The following is a 19,018-nucleotide window of genomic DNA, read 5'->3' on the forward strand; positions in this document are numbered from 1 at the left end:
GATTAACCCTCTTACAAGCGTGCAGTACAAGCTATTATTAAAGAGACACATTTCTTTGCCTAGGTTCTGTTCTGTCTGATTTGTTGTTATGATTTATTATTATTTTAATTTAATTTTAATAATAGACAAATGTATACAGTACATTCTTATTCCACTTGGATTGTTGCAGTCAATAGGTTTTAATTTGTCTTATTTACGTGGTGTTATGTCAGTCACTGATAAACGGTAAAAGGCATACAGGTTTGATCTGGTTTCGTATAGCAATCCCTGACTATAACAGACTGACTATAAAATCAACTAGAATTGTTAATTTGTGCAATACCACTACTCACATCTATTTTTGACAACAAAAATGTTTATATGTAGTCAATTAAAGATTGATTTATATATTGTTTTTAATCAAATATTTCAATTAATAGTCTGGTTTCAACAAATGTAGAGTCATGGCACTAAGATTAGCTGCCTGATCAGGGCTCAACGCAAATCATTTTTTATACTGGCCCAGTCAGGCAAGTGGTTATAGTTTTCACTTGCCCTGCCAAAATTTTCACTCGCCCCACAAAAAAAAAAAGATTTCAGTGACTCTCACATATTAATAAAAATATTGCATTGTTTCTTTTCGTCGAGGGCAAAGCACTGGCCCGATCTGGCAAGTGACAATACTGTTTACTGGCCCAAACGTCTCTTACACTGGCCCCGGGCCACCGGGCAGTCCTTTATGTTGAGCCCTGCTGATGTAGCTGACATCTTTTGACAGATTTACATGCGCAGTCACTGGAAATACCTTGACTGTTGTCCAAGACCTGACATATCCTTATGGAAATCTGATTATTTTCTACCTCTTTTGCCAGATTTACAAAGTTGTTTCAGAGGTGTGCAAGTTATTACATTTTGATAAAAGATTATAAATCTATTCCAATCTTAACAATGAATGATACATAAGGAAAGACCATGATACATTTAAAAACTTTTGCCACTTATCTATTGGTCAATGACAAATAGTGCCCATAAAAATATTTTATGTCACAATGTGTTTAAAAAGTTTTGTTTATTGAACAATTTCAGCACATTTTAATGTTTTTTCCACAATATATTTGTATTATTATTATTTTTTTACAAAATAGGCTTAATTAAAGTGACACATGTCATTTATACACAGTATAAAGTTATTTATACAGTAAATATTGCCCCCCCCGACACAAAAATATGCATGCCATATCACTGACCCCTATGCAAATTCCACAGTCAAATAAAATTCCTAAAGACTTAAATGAGTGGAAAGTCAATGTTCTGTTGCTTTATTAAATTACAATTATATACATTTTACATTATTTCTATCAAAGTTTTTACATTTTATAATTTGATTATTTTTATAAAAAAAGTATTTAAATATATATTTTCTATATCCTATATCTTGTTTATAGTTTGATGCTCCAGCAAGCCGTTTACATTTTAAAACATATCTGACAAAAGAGCATTATACACCAAGGAACAAGTGCATACAGTAATTATAAATGAGTTTTGGCATAAACATGCACTTGTTGTTGGAACTGATGAGGACTTCAAACTGAAATGGCTCCCTCTAGTTTCCATGTTGAGTAGTTACAGCTAAAAAAACACCATACTAAAACTGAAAGACTTCAGTAAACTATTAGTCTTATTCAACTGTATTTTTATACCACAACAGGACAAACATAATATGATTAAAATTTGATATATACTGTAAATACAATATCTTACTTCGGGGAAAAGCTGTCTGAAATCTGTTGACTTTCTTTGTGTAGTAAAATGAAATCTATTAAACATTTTAAATTACACAGTGAAAGAAAAATATAGAGTACAATAATACATGCAATTCACTGAATTCACTGTAGACAGATTTAGATTTACACAACACAGTGCGTGTGACACAAGATTGTCATGAATCAATAGTGATGAGGTCACAGTTCCTGCTGATCAGCATTGTTTATGCAGCATCTTTACGTATATTATTTCCAACTATCTCTCCTCCTCCATTAGCCAGCTTGCTTGTGTGTGTGTGTCTCCTTCTCAGGTATCTGTCCCGCGGCTCTGCAGGATGAGCAGCACGTTTGTGACCCTCGCCGAGGTGCTGGAAGCCAGAGGAGGAGCACTGGAGGAAGATGAGGTCTGGTCTCTCCTGCTGGGCTCGGCAGAATCACTCGTGGACCTTTCCTACAAAGGTAAGACGTTGACCCTCGTTGTTTTCCGCTGGCAAAGAGTGCAATCCATGTAAAATTAAGTAATTGTGTTTTTCTAGGTCACAATTTCTGCAACATTATAACTCCTGCATCACTGCTCTTGTCAGCAACGGGCACGATGGCGTTTAAGAACTGTGCAATGACAGATGAGGTGTGTGCCTTTACAGCCCCAGAAATGCTGCAAGGACGTACCATTTCTACTAAGCTAGCCATGGAGAAGGTCAGTTTTCTATTCAGCGACATCCAGTGGGATACTCGGCTTGCATACTAACTATTCAGTGTTGACAGTGATTTACTTTAGATTAGGTCGAAATGCAATGATTGCTTACGGTTTTTATTTTACTTCTTACTGTTAGGTTCATATTGTTTGCATTTGAAACATGACAACCATTATTTGATCAGGACAAAAAATGTGTATAGTTTGCTATCTTTAAAATGTTAAAACTAAAAATTAACCAAACTTTTCATGTATGTATAAGGGAATAATTCTTGTATTTACTTCTTGAATTACTCCAAATGCATAATGAAAAACATAAATGTCAACAAATAAGTCATCCACTACTTCGAATTCATATTGATGATTTATTCATGTTTTTTTTTTTTCAGATAATCGTCTATTCCCTTGGTATGACTCTCTATTGGTCAGTTGATTATCATCTCCCTCAAAATCAGGTCAGTTTCGCAAAAATCCCATAAAGTAAAGACTTGTGATAAATGTAAAAAATATGCCAGCTACATTAAAGCTGCTTACCTTCCAACCAATGTACTAAAAAAGATTTGTCTCCTCTTTTATCAGCCCATTCAGTTAAGTGACTCTCTAAATTCCCTTCTTCTGAGCATGTGTGAGGACAGGGCCCATCGGCGAGCAAACCTGAACTCTATCCTAGAGGTGTGCGAGTCACACCACAAAGCTTCTCTCCTGCCCCCTCCGAATAAAGTCATCAAACAGCTGGTGGAGGACGTCTTCCAAGATTCTGTGAGTCAAAAATGTTCCCAAAAAGTTTTTAATTCATAAAAAGTTAAAGGAAAACACCACAGTTTTTCAATATTTTACTATGTTCTTACCTCAACTTAGACAAATTAATACATCCCTATCTTTTTTCAATGCGTGCACTTTTCTTTGTACAGTGCCTTGTGAATGTGTTGGCGTTTGGCCTGGACCCATTCATTCCTTGGGTTTCAAACCGGGATGAATTTAGAAGCCACCAAATGTTTTTCCTATTTAAAGACTGTTACATGAGTAGTTACATGAGTAAATATGGTGGCACAAAATAAAACTTTTGTTTGGATCCATAGGAATGAATGGGGCTAGGCTAAATGCCAACACATTCACGAAGCACTGAAAGACTAAAAGTGCACACATTGAAAAAATTTAAGCATGTATTAATTAATCTAAGTTAAGGGAAAATATTGAAAAACGGTGTAGGTTTCCTTAACATTTCAGGAAATATTTTCATCAGCCCTTTTATGCTGACTGATATGAGGGAATCGAGGGATCTGTTTTGTTTTCCTTTATTTCCAGGTGGATCGAGCTGCTTTAACTGAGAACGTTGTGCAGTTGAGTGGCAAGAGTCAAATTATCAGAGAAAGACTTCACGGTACGACTGTTTATGTTGTATCCCACTATGTATTGTTCCCTCTTATTTGGATAAAACTGTTTATTGCATGTTAAATAGATCTGTTTTGGTAAATATCCAAATGTGCTGATGTAATGGATATTTATAGAAGAGTTCCAGAGAGTCCCTTTACACTGTGCACATCACATCCTTTACATAACATACACCAGTGCCCAGCATCTTCACTAAATGTTGTTACGCTAATCCAGACTTACTGTATTGTCTTTGCCAAAATGTTTATCCTGAAACTCAGTGGCTAAACCTTGTACCTGGTAGGTTTTACCATAATGTGCGTAACAAAGTACCACTGTACCAGTTTAATAGTGTACAAGATCAGATTAAGGGGCGGTTTCCCGGACAGGGAATAGACTAATCCTAGACTAAAATAAATGTTTGAGCTGTCCAAACTGAAAACCACTTGCACTAACATATCTTAAAATACATCAGTGCCCTTTCTTTTGTCTTAAAATGCACACAAGTAATGTTTTAATAAGGCATGTTTGTTAAAACTAGTTATATTTCCTAATTAAACTAAGGCCTAGTCCTGGCTTAAGCTATTCGCTGTCCGGGAAACCACTCCTAGGTTTAATTTAAACCAAACATGGTATTACAAAGGTGTAACTGGTCTCTAAGCAGTGATGCTTCATGCAACCCTGCAGCTCTCTTTTATTTGGCCGCTTTCCAGAGGTATTTGCATGCGTACACAATGTAGTGGACATCTAGTGATCAGGTCTCATTGTCGGGCAGGTAAGCGTGGGCCGTGTCCTGGTTATACAGAGGGAAGTGTAGCTACAGGAGAGACTCGCAGACTGTCTCTGGACTCAAAGCAAGGTGAGCTCATGTTGAGTGTTCAGTGTAGAGCATTTTATTTCATCTTTAGTGAAATTAGTTTTGCTGTAGGCCTATGTTGCTAGTTAAAGGTGCAGTGTGTAATTTTTAAAAGGATCTCTTGACAGAAATGCAAAATAATATACAAAACTATATGATCAGGGGTGTATAAAGACCTTTTATAATGAACCGTTATGTTTTTATTACCTTAGAACGAGATCTAATATACGCGAGGGTCCCCTTACATGGAAGTCACCATTTTGTGCAGCCATGTTTCTACAGAAGCCCTTAACGGACAAACTTTTTTACTAAGTTGTCTCCCATGGCAGCTAATGTAGCTTCTCTATGCGTTTCAAAAGTAAGGGGTGAGCAGTGGACTAAGCTGTTGGTTGCAATGCAACCTCAACACTAGATGCCACAAAAAATAAAACACACTGCACCTTTAAATCTTAGTAATTTGTATTGTTATTTTAAAGGAAATCACCACTGTTTTTCAATATTTTACTATATTCTTACCTCAACTTAGACAAATTAATACATGTCTATCTTTTTTCAATGCGTACACGTAATCTTTGTACAGCGCGAAGTAAGTATGGTGGCACAAAATACAACCTTACGATTGTTAAAGCGGATAAAAAATGAGAGCTATATTGTATGGCGGAAGAGCACTTAGTTTGCAATATAGTTCTCATTTTTTTATCACTTTAAAAAATTGTCACATTTTATTTTGTGCCATTATACTTACTCGTGTAACTACTCATGTAACAGCCTTTAAATATTGAAAACACGGAAGTGTTTGGTGGCTTCTAAATTCATCCCTGTTTGGATCCTAAGGAATGAATGGGGCTAGGCTAAATGCTAACACATTCACAACGTGCTGTACAAAGATGAAGTGCACGCATTGAACAAAGATAGGCATGTATTAATTTGTTTAGTTGAGGTTAAAACATAGTAAAATATGTGGTGTTTTCCTTTAATTGTGGAACTTTTCAGGTTTTTCATCTTTATTGCAGAGCATTTAGACATCATTTCCAATTTTCCAATCTAGTTACTTTTTTTTCAGGAGTTTTCCATCACCAGAAATCCTGGTCTCTCAGAAGCAGATCTAGTCAGACCACAGCCTATGAAGGGCCTTCAAGCAGGTAGCAGTTTGGTTTTGCAATTGTAAAAGTATAAGCTATCATCCTGTATAGAACCTTGAGCTTGAGTCAGTCTGTGATGGAGGGGTATTAATGCTTTGGTATCCCAGAATTCCAACGGACCTTCACCAAAGACGAAGCACAAGTTGTTGGCCATCACGGAGTTCATACCTCAGTGTTCCCAATAAGGATGAAGCCCGACTTTCCAGTCCCTGTATTACTATTAGCGAATCTGCAGTCAGCCTTTCCCAAATGAAAGCTAAGGTAATATTGTGCTCAGTGTCTTCAGTGCTGGACATAAAATGTGACTTTTAGTTGTTGATTATTTGCCTTTATGTTTCAATTGTAGAGTCTTGGACCAGAGTTTACTAGAATGAATGATGAACCTCATATCGTTTTAGAGCTGCCTGGATCTATAGTGGTAAGCTGTGCATAGCAACTGTTGCACATTTCAGTACTGTTGGTACAATCCAATCCATATTCAGTCATTCTATTACGATGTTTAATAAAAAATGCATTAAGGTTGTGCAATCTGTGTGTCTGTATTAATCTTCTCTTAATTTCTCTCTTTTGATCAATTCAGTCAAAAAAGGGCAAGTCAGTTTTATCTCAAAGGGAAGTTAACGTGATCATGCCAAATGAGCAATGTGTGGCAGTGAAATGTGACATCAAGTCTCGTGGACGAGATGTCTTTGACATGGTCGTGGCTCATGCTAACCTTGTGGAGCACTTTTACTTTGGCCTTGCTTTCATTGATGGTAAAGCAATCTTCTTCAGTAAATACACATGTATGAGTCAGATATTGCTATATCTATATAAGCACAAAGTATGAACCAATACATTCATAAAACATGATTCACAAATTATAGTTGTATTAGGATTTGTATACTATGACAATAATGTTTTCAGTCGAAAATTAATGTGATGATTTGTGAACTTGCATTTTGCATTTATAAATCATGTTTGAAGGTGAGGTTATGCATTTTTGCATAGTTTAAGGATATATTTTTATTCTGATATATTTTATTATATATGCTTGGGAAACCCAGCTAAAGTCTATTTTTGACAAAAAATCATCCTACATAATGTAGAGAAGATTCTGTTAAATATAACCTTGATAACTTTAATATTGTGTGAGTTAGGTCATGTCAAATATTGAAATAAGTGTGAAATCAATGAATGAAATCACACATCAAAAATATATTATGAGACTTTAGCTTAGATTTCACAGACAGGGTCACAAATGTGCATATTACAATAAATACCTAATAAATATCATGTATGCACATTGTGTCTTGCATAAATGATTAAACAATGCTGGCCTTCTCTATTGCAGATGGTGAATTTTTCTTTTTGGACCAAGAGACAAAAATCTCAAAAGTTGCTCCAGATTCCTGGAAAAAAGCGGCTTCTGTGACATTTACACTTTTTCTCCGTGTCAAATTTTTCCCTGATGACATTTCGTACATATTGTACGTACTGAAGGTTTCTGTACTATGTGCTGAATAATCATGTTTTGTTTGTCTGTTTATCTCTAATGTCCTCTCCACATTTTATTCTAATGCTTACTATTTGTTTTTTATTAATCAGGCATAGATTTACACGTCACCAGTACTATCTCCAGTTGAGAAGGGACATTCTGGACGACAGAGTCTATTGTAATGAAGAGACTGCATTGTTTCTTGCTGCCCTGGCACTGCAGGTTGAGTTTGGGGACTACATGCCTGAGGTTAGTTGGATATTATGGAACTAAACGTTATCTAAGCCTATCTCGCTACACAAGACATCCATCTACTGTAGTATTCACACTATCACGTTGATGTTTTCAGGTTTATGGAAAGAACTATTTCCAGATGGAGCAGTACATATCTAAGAGAGTTATAGAGAAAGTGCCCTTGCCCTGTTTAAGAGATGAGTTGCCAAGGTTACATGCCAATAATGCCCAGTTGCTACCAGAGGATGCTGAGACGGAGTTCTTAAAGGTAGCTTCTTTAAACCTTGATTTTTACAGTCACACCGTTCGTGTAATTCGTGTAAAAATCCTTATTGTACAACAATAAAGCAAATAATTGCAGGTCAGTGTAGGCTCTCGACCAAAAAAAAAGTTTTAAACCAGCCTGTACTACAGGCTAGCCAAGATGGGTCTCAACTAAAAATGGCCAAAACCAGCCAACAAACCACACTGACCAGGCTAGGAGACCATCCAAGACAGGTAAACCATCTTTGGGAAGGTAAACTACTATTGGTCACATATAGACGGTTTCAGCAGTAACAACATAAACAAGCAGCTGTCGTGGTCCGCACGTAACTTCCGGTAAACTCCGCTAAGAATAAATAACAACAAAGTTCTTTAAAAGTAGTTTATTTATATAACAAGCAAAAAACACATAGATTACATAGGAAACCAAAACATTTTTTATTTTCGACGAGGCATTTGTTCAAGAGATCCATTTAGCAACTAGTCAGACCATTAAAAAAAACCGAAACCGGAAGTAAAGTCCGGACCCGATGAAATGCGATGCGTCCGATGAAACGGTCTATAGAGTAGGGTGTGGGAATCGCAGGGTACCTCACGATACGATTTGATAAACAATACATTGCTCGCGGTAACAACAGTATCACGGTGCGACGTTTCTCCGATAATCAATGTATTGTTTGCTAATCCTGTGACGATACATAACGATATCTGACAAACTATAAAAACAAAATGTCCAGGAAAAGATTAAGTGCAGGTAGTAGTATTAAGTAGGGTTCAGACTACTTTTGTTTTTGCGGGCTTGCGAACTACTTGTCTTTCAAAATTCAATTAAATTTTATTTATATAGCGCTTTTCACAATTTGGTAATTGTATCAAAGCAGCTTTACATTACTAGAAGCAGTGAAAAGCACAGAAAATCGACAGATAGCACAACATAATACACGATAGCACAAGCAGCTAAATTTGCTGCAGCTATAAATCAACATTAAAGCGAATGTATTACTAATGTAACGTATCGAAGTTAAGCCCAAGAAGGCTGCTTCCCTGGGTTGAAAAACCCCCTAGGAGAAAAAAAAACCAGACTTTTTAGCCGGGGAAGTAAAAAAAGTCCTAGGAGGGAAAAACCCTTGGGATATATATATATATATATTCATTGAAACGGATAAGGAGATTAAGCGGAGATTAAGCAGGTTCTGCCGGTGGTCATTGGTCAGGCATCAGCTGGGCATCACGTTGAAGAACAGCCAGTAGATCAGAGTTGTGCCGACTTTCACATTTACCGGAACTGGATCTGTTTGTCTCATTGTCCTCGGGATCGAGGACGAGACAGGGAGAGAGAAACAAAATCTTATTAGCGTAGGGGCCGTTCACATGTAAAGAAAGTGTCACACAGTGATGTGGTTTAAGTCAGCTCGGTTCCGGACAGGCTAACTATTGCTGGTTAAGTGTATTACATATAGTTGATGATTTTAGAAAATGAAATGACTAGAAAAAATTAGCAGGCCAACACATGTGCGAGTACAACTGCTCGAGCTGTCTCATTTGGACGCAGTCTGATGCAGTCCGATCGATTCTCGTATCGCCAGAGACAGACCAACGATACATTGCATCGCCGTATCGATATTTTGTCCCACTCCTAATATAGAACAGTCACTGTTTTGATCCAATGTCTTTTGTGCTTTTTTAGATTGCACAGCAGCTACCAGAGTATGGGGTCTTGTTTCACAGAGTTGCCCGTGAAAGGAAACCTATTATTGGAGAGTTGATGTTGGGAATTTGTGCCAAAGGAATTATGGTCTACGAAGTCAAAAACAATAGTCGCATATTAAGCCGCAAGTTTAATTGGTCAGAGACAGACAGTCTTTCAACAAATGTGAGTTCACATTTCAAGTTTTATAATGTCAGGGACGTTTTGTATATTAAAATGTCTCACCTTGTGTTTTTGTGTATTATTTGTGTAGATTTGTTTAGGTGTGATTCTGTATTTTTTATGGTATCAGGTTTTAATATTTTCAAACTGATCTTCCCTCAGAGAAGAAAACTCTCTATTGAGTGCAGTCCAAGTGGTAAGAAGCACTCATTTGAGACCGAGAGCTCAAAGATTGCCCAATATCTGTTGAATCTCTGCTCAGCCCAGCACAAGTTTCACAGTGAGATGACCTCGCGTCAGCTAACCTACTGTTTGGCCTCAGGTGTGTTGATGTTTCCTTCTTTTCTGACTGAATAAAAGCATTACTTTTTCTCTACATAATAATTAAACAATATAATCATTACTGTCATTAAAGGGGACATTTCACAAGACTTTTTAAGATGTCAAATAATTATTTGGTGTCCCCAGAGTATGTATATGAAGTTTTAGCTCAAAATACCATATAGATAATTTAATATAGCATGTTAAAATCGGCACTTTGTAGGTGTGAGCAAAAATGCCTGTTTTGGGGAATAGAGACAGAGCGCAGCGCGTCATAATCTGAAAACCATGCCCACCGGGGGGAAATGAATCCAACTGTCTCCATTGACTTTGTATTGCGAGAGGCCGCCTCCTTGTCATTTCTGGCTTATAACAAAAAACTGAATAATGCCTAAAAGCTGCTGTGTGACAATATGTACAGCTAACAAGCCAAAGAACCCAGAAATAAGTTTTTATAAGCTGTCGAGCCGTAAAACCCAGTCTTTAAGGAGAATAAAGTGGATCGCCGACTACGTTTCCCCCATTGGACGCAGTTTTACGAATAGGAGTACTATGAAAAGTTGCCTGTTTCCATTTCTGTGTCTTTAAACGCTCGTTTTTTGAAGTCAACAGCTTATAAAAACGTTTTTTTTTTTTGGCTTGTTAGATGTACACCTTGTCACACAGCAGCTTTTATATTATTCTGTTTTTAAGTTTAATCTGTAAAAAGTTTTTATAAGCTGTCGGCCCCAAAAAACGAGTGTTTAAAGACACAAAAATGGATACAGGCAACTTTTCATAGTACTCCTATTAGTAAAACTGTGTCCACTAGGGGGAATCGTAGTCGGCGATCCACTTTATTCTCCTTAAAGACTGGGTTTTACGGCTCGACAGCTTATAAAAACTTATTTCTGGGTTCTTTGGCTTGTTAGCTGTACATATTGTCACACAGCAGCTTTTAGGCATTATTCAGTTTTTTGTTATAAGCCAGAAATGACAAGGAGGCGGCTTCTCGCAATACAAAGTCAATGGAGACGGTTGGATTGATTTCCCCCCTGGTGGGCGTGGTTTTCAAATTTGCATAACTGCGCTCTGTCTCTATGTCTTTTAAAATGCAAATGAGCTGTGCTGTGGTTGGATAGTGCAGATTAAATGGATAGTTCACCCAAAAATGCAAATTCTGTCATCATTTACTAACTCTCATGTTTTTACAAACCTGCGTACATTTCTTTGTTCTGATAAATACGAAGAAAGATATTTTGAGAAATGTTTGGAACCAAACCATTCGTGGACCCCGTTTGCCTCCATAGTAGGAAAAAAGAATATTATGGAAGTAAATGGGGTCAACAAACGGTTTGATTAAAGACATTTCTGATAATATTTTCCTTGGTGTTCATCAGAACAAATACATTTATACAGGTTTGTAACAAAATAGTGCATAATGACAGAATTTTCATTTTTTTTGGGTGAACTTTCCCTTTAAGGGGCGGTATTATTATAATAAGATCCCCTTTTGACAAATCCCCTATTTTTCACGTGCTTGGAGAGAATGGTTTACCAAAACTAAGTTACTGGGTTGATCTTTTTTACATTTTCTAAATTGATAGAAGCACTGAGGACCCAATTTTAAAATGCCTTAATTTCAGCTGTTTATTACCTGTGTTTGGTCTTAAAATCAGGTTTATAAAATCATGGAAAGGTTGTGTCATTATTTTTATTTTTGTCATTATTCATGATTGCACTATAAATAATAGAATTTCTTGAAGTGAATTAACAGTTACTAACTTCTAATATATTTCACCGTAGGTGACAGCGTGGCAAAATATATGTCAATATGCCGAGCTCGACACGATCAGATAAAAAGGCTCTCTTGCTCTGAGATAGTGCTCAATAATGTTGGTTTGAATGGCTTACCGAACGACTCCATGAGCAGGTCGTGTGACGACCTGCCAGCGAAGATCGGGGTCCGGATTCAGAAGCAGAGCGATAACAGTTATATTCCTGAACAGAGAGGTCTGAATGAAAATAAAGATCAGAGCCAAAGCTCCAGGTCTGTTAATGCATTTTACGCTCTGCACAGGATTAAAAAAACAATGCACATCCATTTTTAAGGTCTATTGTGTTGAACTTTCCTCTCTGCAGCCCGCTGGATGCTTTAGGTTTTCCAATATATCGCATCATGTCTAATGTCTCCCTGCAGAAGCAGGACTATGAGGCTCATTCCACCACTTCATCTATAAGAGGTAGTGAGTGTAAAAACTCTAATGTTAAGTCTTAGTCATTATCATCCCACTTATTACATGACTGAGTTTTTTTTTTCCAGTGGACACTCCCACAAAAACTCCCCCTGAGAGAGAAATCATATGTGTTACTCTGAAGAAAGATCCTAAGCTTGGTTTTGGTAAGTAAGAATGAATTATGTCATATTTTGAATCTTTACAAGTAATCTTGCTTGTAAGACACTGGTTTATCACTGTTGTTATAAAGGTTTTGTAATAGTTGGGGAGGACAACACAGGAAAGTTAGATCTTGGAATTTTTATTGCATCCATTGTTCCCGATGGCCCAGCTGATAAGGATGGCAGAATCAGACCAGGTAAAGTCCTGCCCTTACGAAACAAAAATATATTGCAGTATATTGGAAAATATCTTGTAATATATTAGGCAATATTCCCATATATGGGATTTAATTATATTTTTCAATATATTGCAATATATGCATAAACCATACATGTATATATGATACAAAATATATTGCAATCAAGAACAAAAAAGGGCACTATATTTTTACATGTAATAGTTTGTCTTTATATTAGTGCTGCCTCACGACTAGTCGCGACCAATCGTCTGCAGAACAAAAGTCCCTGTTCACACAATACACGCGTGTGCACTGTGTACAACAATCATGCATAAATACACACACAGACAGGCATGTATTTAATTAAGAAATATTTGCATGTGTATATACATGTTTATAGTTATATATAATTTATATTATATATAAATATAAATATTTATTATATTGATATATTTTTTTCTTAAAATTCTACATGTATGTGTGTGTATTTATATATACATAATTATTAAACACAGTACACACACATATATTATGTAAACAAAAACTTTTATTCTGCAAACGATTAGTCGTGACTAATCGTGAGGCAGCACTACTTTATATGCTTTAATATATTGCAATATATGCATAGAGCATACATGTATATATGATACAAAATAGGTTGCATATTTAAGTATTCATATATTTTAGATGTTACATGTACATGTACTGTATATATCCCATTGTATGTCCATGTTCTCATATATGTACACATATTGTGGATACATTTACAATATATATGTACATATATTTCCATCTAATTTTACATATATTTAAAATGTATTGCACAATATATTGAACACATATCTACATGTATTTTATGTATATATTTTCAGATAATTTTACATATATTTGAAATATATTCTAAACATACATGTGACACTATATCTGTACATATATTGTTAATACATTTTCGCATATAAATCGGAATACAATATTGCGGGAATGTATAAATATAATATTGCATATATTTTTAGATATATAAACACATATATTATATTCATCTGCAATATATTGAAAGCAGCAATAATTTGTATATTTTGCAATATACTGCAATATATTAAACAAATATAGAATATATGTACCATTAATATATTATTTCATGTATTGCCAATATATAATATATTGGAAAATGGAAAGGAAAATAATATATTACAATATATTTCAAGTAATATATTGTTAAATATATTTTCCTTTCGTAAGGGTGACCCTTTTCGCTCTTTTATTCCAAAAGAAAATAGAAACAAAACATGAAAACCCAGTCTCTCTTATTTATTTACAGGTGGTCGGTTGATCTCTCTAAATAAGATCAGTTTAGAGGGAGTGACGTTTAATACAGCTGCTTCCATACTCCAGAACAGCCCAGATGAAATAGAGCTCATAGTGTCCCAACCCAAACGTACGTCTTGATTATTAGATCTCATGACTGTAATTTCAAGTTGTTTACACAGTCTGTCTTAACTGCTGGATCATATACATTTATTACAGAGGACTTCCGTGACAGCAAGACCTCTTTGGCTTCATCCAATCTAGGGATAATGCTGGAAAAAGGCTTTGACTCCCAAAGCACCCTGAATGCAGAGTACAGGCCTGTTATGGAGGAGCTGGAGGAGACCCTCTCCAACATCATGGCTCCCAAAATGGGAAAAAGACTACATGTACCTGTAGTGCGGATTCTGGACGTCCAGGTATGACTTTTATAGCACCGTAATGTCCAATTATCCCAATCGCCTGACACAAAGCAAAAATCGTCTGTTTTTCGTCCTGTATAGGATGAGCTGTCCAATACGTTATCCAGCAATAAACCTGGTGATGTCATCTACGTGGAGCTCAGAAAGATCAACGGCAGCTTGGGGATCAGTGTTGCTGTGAGTTTATGTCCATTTTTGTGCATCTTCACACATACTGTAGATGATACAATGTGTGACTGGTTGGTTTTTAGGGAGGAATCAACACCAGTGTACGTCATGGAGGAATCTATATCAAGGGTGTGATGCCGGGAGGAGCAGCAGATCAGGATGGAAGGATACATATAGGTAAAGATTCATCTTTTGGAATGAAGATATTCTGTATGTATATTTTTCGTCTTCTTGATGATGTGCAAATGACTCAGTGTTCCGGTTCAGATGTGTTGCTAACATGCTAATGAGCATGAATATGTAACATCCTCATTGGATGTGACTCATAATTAATGTTGACAGCTTAATGATGCTGTGTTTGTGTGACAGGTGACAGGCTGCTGGAGGTGGACGGCTGTAACCTGCGTGGTGTCACCCACAGGCAGGCGGTAGAGTGCCTGAAGAGAACAGGAGAGGTACCGTCACATGTCATTTAACCCTTATAAGTCCCTTGGGGTCAATTTTACCCCCAAGCCACTTTTCTTTAGTTAAAAAACATGGTTCCCTTCATCTCAGTGGAATAAGATTTTGTGACTTCTCTAGACTATCTGTCAATATTCATTAAAAAACTGGGCTTGATTCGGTCGTTTTAAAGATGTGTAAAAACAATTTTACCAAAAGAGGCCATTTGGGGTTAAAAATGACCCCAATTGAAATTAATGGAAAAAATTTTTTTTTTCCTTTTTATTTCTACAAAAAAACAATGCATCCAGAATAAATCTGAAAATTTTAACACAGAAATGAAGGGCTGGTATTGGAGCACAAATGCAATATATAAAAAAACATGCTCAATCACACAAAAAATTTTACTATTTGAAATAATATTTATTTTTAATGTCCTTTCTAATGTATATATATAGGGATGCACCGAAATGAAAATTCTTGGCCGAAACCGAAAACCGAAAAAGAGGAAACCAAGGCCGAAAAACCGAAACCGAAACACCGAAATAAATCATTATGCCAATTATTAGTACAAATGCATTTATGGCTATCACTGTGTACTAACTTTACTAGGGGTGTGTGACGGATCACAAAACTCACGGTTCGGATCACATTACAGTTTTTGAGGCACAGATCGGATTATTTTTAAGATCAGTGAAAAGGGGGTGGAGAAAATCTAATAACAAATAAAGAAATTAAAAAAAATAACGAAATACAGAAATTAATAAAAAAATAAAACAAAGACATTTATAAAAAAAGAACAAAGTTGCACATTAATAAGGGCTAACATTAGGTACAGAAATCAAATTAAATGAGTTATAACACTGTCTTTATTGTATAAATTAAATATATTACTATTTTTACATCTACAGAAGTGATTTTCTCTTTGTCTTGGGTTGTTTGATTAACATTAATGACACAGACTTAAGTAGGTTAACTGAGGCTACTGTCTCTTTAAATAAGCAGAGACTGGTTTCTGACTGTAATCTATACATACACTTAAGACATAAACAAATGTTTTTATTAGAAAAAGAATACTGTGGAGATAATTTTGTTTATATGTGCCCTGTCAATAACACAAAGATTTTATGTTCGCTTGTTTGCGTCTCACTCGTGTGTGCACTATTGAGGGGCGCGCGCACACAGAGTCCAAGGGCAAATCCCAAACAGCGCAGCATGCAAACGTTACGTTGTTTTTCATTGCTTTATTCGGCAAATGTATGCAATTGGACTACAGTATGAGACACATTTGCACGACTCTCTCTAAAGTTTACACACCAAGAGTTCTGAATCTTTGAAGGGCGTACTCACTGTGATGATCACGTCTGGACCGGACACTTTCAATCGCATGTGCCTCTGTGCGTACAGACAACTGCTCTCTTTAGCGGCTTTCTTGCGGTTAAATACATCGCATACATGTTTCTTCAGACAAGCACGTGCAGGTCGCGGCTTCTGTTTGCGTCATCATTTCGGCCGTATTGTTTCGGTGATAAAAGTCTTTCGGCCGAAAACCGAAAATGCTCTTTTGGGCCATTTTCGGCCGAAAATTTTCGGTGGCCGAATATTCGGTGCATCCCTTATATATATATATATATATATATATATATATATATATATATATATATATATATATATATATATATATATATATATATATATATATATATATATATATATATATATATATACATAAATTCACAAAATGTATCACTAAAGTAGTGATGTAAGCAGTTGGTCACATCCAGTGAAATGAATGGGTCTCTATGGCCCTCTGCTGGTCAAAATGATTTATTTTCGTAAACTGTAATTATTTTATGTTTTTTTCTAAACACCAGATGGCCAAATTCAACACAACATCTAGATCAATATCTAAAAACAATTTAAATCAAATTTAGATCATAATTTATGTGCATTTTTCATAAAAATGTTATATTTTACAGGCAAGCTAATGGTGTAGTTGAGGAATTGAGTGGTAAACAGGTACAAAAGTACTTCATATCTCTCAAAACACAGCATTAATGTATAGATGGAAAGAAAAAAAGTGATATATTATTTGTTTAATTAAAAATGTATATATTTTAATTTCTGGGGTCATTTTTACCCCCGTGGAACTCTAACGTATACAGGAAAATCGGGGCTTATGAGGGTTAAAGCCACGGTTCATTAAAATTAGTTTACTAAGGCATCATGTACTCATTATCATAAACTGTATACTGTTATTTTGTTGTAAAATGCAAAATGAGAAAACAGATATATGTATGATTAATAACCACCTTTGCAAATGGCTTTAATTCTATTTAGAAAATCATCTTCTTATTCACACACATCTCAAATGCAAAGTAAATCTCTGATTTTTTGTGACATTGTACAGTAAGTGTAAACCTTTTGTAGTTTTTTACTGTGGTGTCTAGTAATCCCAAGGACCACAAAAGACACAAGTTGAGAACACATGCATTGGTTGTTATTTTAATCTGGGCTAATGAGATTTTCTGGGATATGACGCAGAAGTGTGCATCGTCATACTGACACACTGGAACACTTAAGCTGGCCAATTTCCACCCTTACACAATTTGTAGATAGCAAACCGCGTGTCAAGTAGACATGACCATGTTCCAGACTGACCTCCCTGGTTTCTTGTCTGACATGCACTGATGGTTTTGTGTTTGGCTTTCCTTTCAGATGGTAAGCTTGGTTCTGGAGAGAGAAGCTCCGGTGGTGCTGGACATTTCTAGTGCCTATTCCTCATTAGATAGAGAGAGATCTCCATCACCCCTCAGCACACAGAGCACACCCACCCCCCGAACGAGAAATGTCGCCATGGAAACGCCCTTGTCTTTCCCCACCAAGGACTTCAGCTTTGTGTCAAATGGTAAGATGAAGCTCAGAGAGGGAGGGGGAGTCTGCTAGAAAACATGTCAACTGAATCTGACAGCAAACCTCTGCTAACTGACAGCTCAACATAAGTCAAAGATCTAGCCAAATATAGATCTTGCCCTGATGATCATCACTGTTTTAAAAGTTTACATTTACCTAGATTTTTTATTTTATTTCTATAGTGCATTTTACTATGTAGACTTTTGCAAAGCAAATTTAAGGAAAACAGAGACAGAAATAAAAATAGAAGTACAATATGCAATATAAGTAATATGTATATTAATATAGTAAGATATTAAAGGATTAGTCCATTTTCTTAAAAAAATCCAAATAATTTACTCACCACCATGTCATCCAAAATGTTGATGTCTTTCTTTGTTCAGTCGAGAAGAAATTATGTTTTTTGAGGAAAACATTCCAGGATTTTTCTCATTTTAATGCACCCCAACACGTTGATTTAATGCAGGCGCTGGCGCATCACAGGACCGGAGATAGACGAGAAGTTGTGGTTTAAAAGTGCATATTTTTATTTTCAAAAATGACAATCGTTTCGCTAGATAAGACCCTTATGCCCCTTTTGGGATCGTTTAGAGTCCTTTGAAACTCCGTTGAAACTGCAAGTTTAAACTGCATTACGTGTTGGGGTCCATTAAAGTCCATTAAAATGAGAAAAATCCTGGAATGTTTTCCTCAAAAAACATAATTTCTTTTTGACTGAACAAAGAAAGACATCAACATTTTGGATGACATGGTGGTGAGTAAATTATCTGGATTTTTTAAAAGAAAATGTACTAATCCTTTAATTTTACATGATATGATCATATAGATCATAGATTTGTTTTTTGTTATTTATTACTGCTGTGAATAAACTGCATTTGGATGACAATTGAATAACTTTTTATTACACAAATTATCCTGTTCAAAAGTTCCACATGATTGTATAGACCAGGGGTTTTCAAACGTTTTGATGGCAGGAACCCCCACATATGATGAAGCTTTAGCAAGGGACCCATTTCCTAAAATATTTATCCATATTTTTTATAAAGAAACATTTACACTGTGTTAAATAAATGGTAATCGTGATATTATAAAGACAGCAAATTGTTTACAAACTTAAATGATTGGCTACACATAAACTTTTACACAATTTTTGCTTTGTCTTTTTTCTCTTAAAATTTTCTGGGGACCCCTTGTACACTCTAAAAACAAACGGTGCTAAATAGAACTAAAAGTGGTTCATTG

The 19,018-nt window shown here is 35.8% G+C and overlaps 1 protein-coding gene across 3 annotated transcripts in view; it reads left to right on the plus strand.

Annotated features, from left to right (window-relative positions):
* ptpn20 (protein tyrosine phosphatase non-receptor type 20) overlaps positions 1 to 19,018 on the plus strand; it is a 42,299-nt gene that overhangs the window by 1,312 nt on the left and 21,969 nt on the right. For 2 of the 3 annotated variants that reach the window (XM_055169337.2, XM_055169335.2), the window contains exons 2-26: positions 2,054 to 2,201; positions 2,279 to 2,439; positions 2,826 to 2,891; positions 3,016 to 3,195; positions 3,742 to 3,817; positions 4,583 to 4,666; positions 5,727 to 5,805; positions 5,913 to 6,066; positions 6,152 to 6,223; positions 6,386 to 6,560; positions 7,139 to 7,274; positions 7,393 to 7,531; positions 7,632 to 7,784; positions 9,468 to 9,653; positions 9,813 to 9,972; positions 11,757 to 12,000; positions 12,093 to 12,193; positions 12,274 to 12,351; positions 12,438 to 12,545; positions 13,846 to 13,962; positions 14,052 to 14,251; positions 14,336 to 14,431; positions 14,506 to 14,599; positions 14,792 to 14,877; positions 17,582 to 17,771. In XM_055169337.2, coding sequence (XP_055025312.2) covers positions 2,078 to 2,201; positions 2,279 to 2,439; positions 2,826 to 2,891; positions 3,016 to 3,195; positions 3,742 to 3,817; positions 4,583 to 4,666; positions 5,727 to 5,805; positions 5,913 to 6,066; positions 6,152 to 6,223; positions 6,386 to 6,560; positions 7,139 to 7,274; positions 7,393 to 7,531; positions 7,632 to 7,784; positions 9,468 to 9,653; positions 9,813 to 9,972; positions 11,757 to 12,000; positions 12,093 to 12,193; positions 12,274 to 12,351; positions 12,438 to 12,545; positions 13,846 to 13,962; positions 14,052 to 14,251; positions 14,336 to 14,431; positions 14,506 to 14,599; positions 14,792 to 14,877; positions 17,582 to 17,771 — 3,259 coding nt within the window. In that variant the 5' untranslated portion in view covers positions 2,054 to 2,077. Of the gene's footprint in view, positions 1 to 2,045; positions 2,202 to 2,278; positions 2,440 to 2,825; positions 2,892 to 3,015; positions 3,196 to 3,741; positions 3,818 to 4,582; positions 4,667 to 5,726; positions 5,806 to 5,912; positions 6,067 to 6,151; positions 6,224 to 6,385; positions 6,561 to 7,138; positions 7,275 to 7,392; positions 7,532 to 7,631; positions 7,785 to 9,467; positions 9,654 to 9,812; positions 9,973 to 11,756; positions 12,001 to 12,092; positions 12,194 to 12,273; positions 12,352 to 12,437; positions 12,546 to 13,845; positions 13,963 to 14,051; positions 14,252 to 14,335; positions 14,432 to 14,505; positions 14,600 to 14,791; positions 14,878 to 17,581; positions 17,772 to 19,018 lie in introns of those variants that run through there. The other variant, XM_055169336.2, reaches the window with a different exon arrangement.

This window comes from Misgurnus anguillicaudatus, chromosome 11, assembly GCF_027580225.2.
Source record: "Misgurnus anguillicaudatus chromosome 11, ASM2758022v2, whole genome shotgun sequence".
In the NCBI taxonomy this organism is placed as follows: domain Eukaryota; kingdom Metazoa; phylum Chordata; class Actinopteri; order Cypriniformes; family Cobitidae; genus Misgurnus; species Misgurnus anguillicaudatus.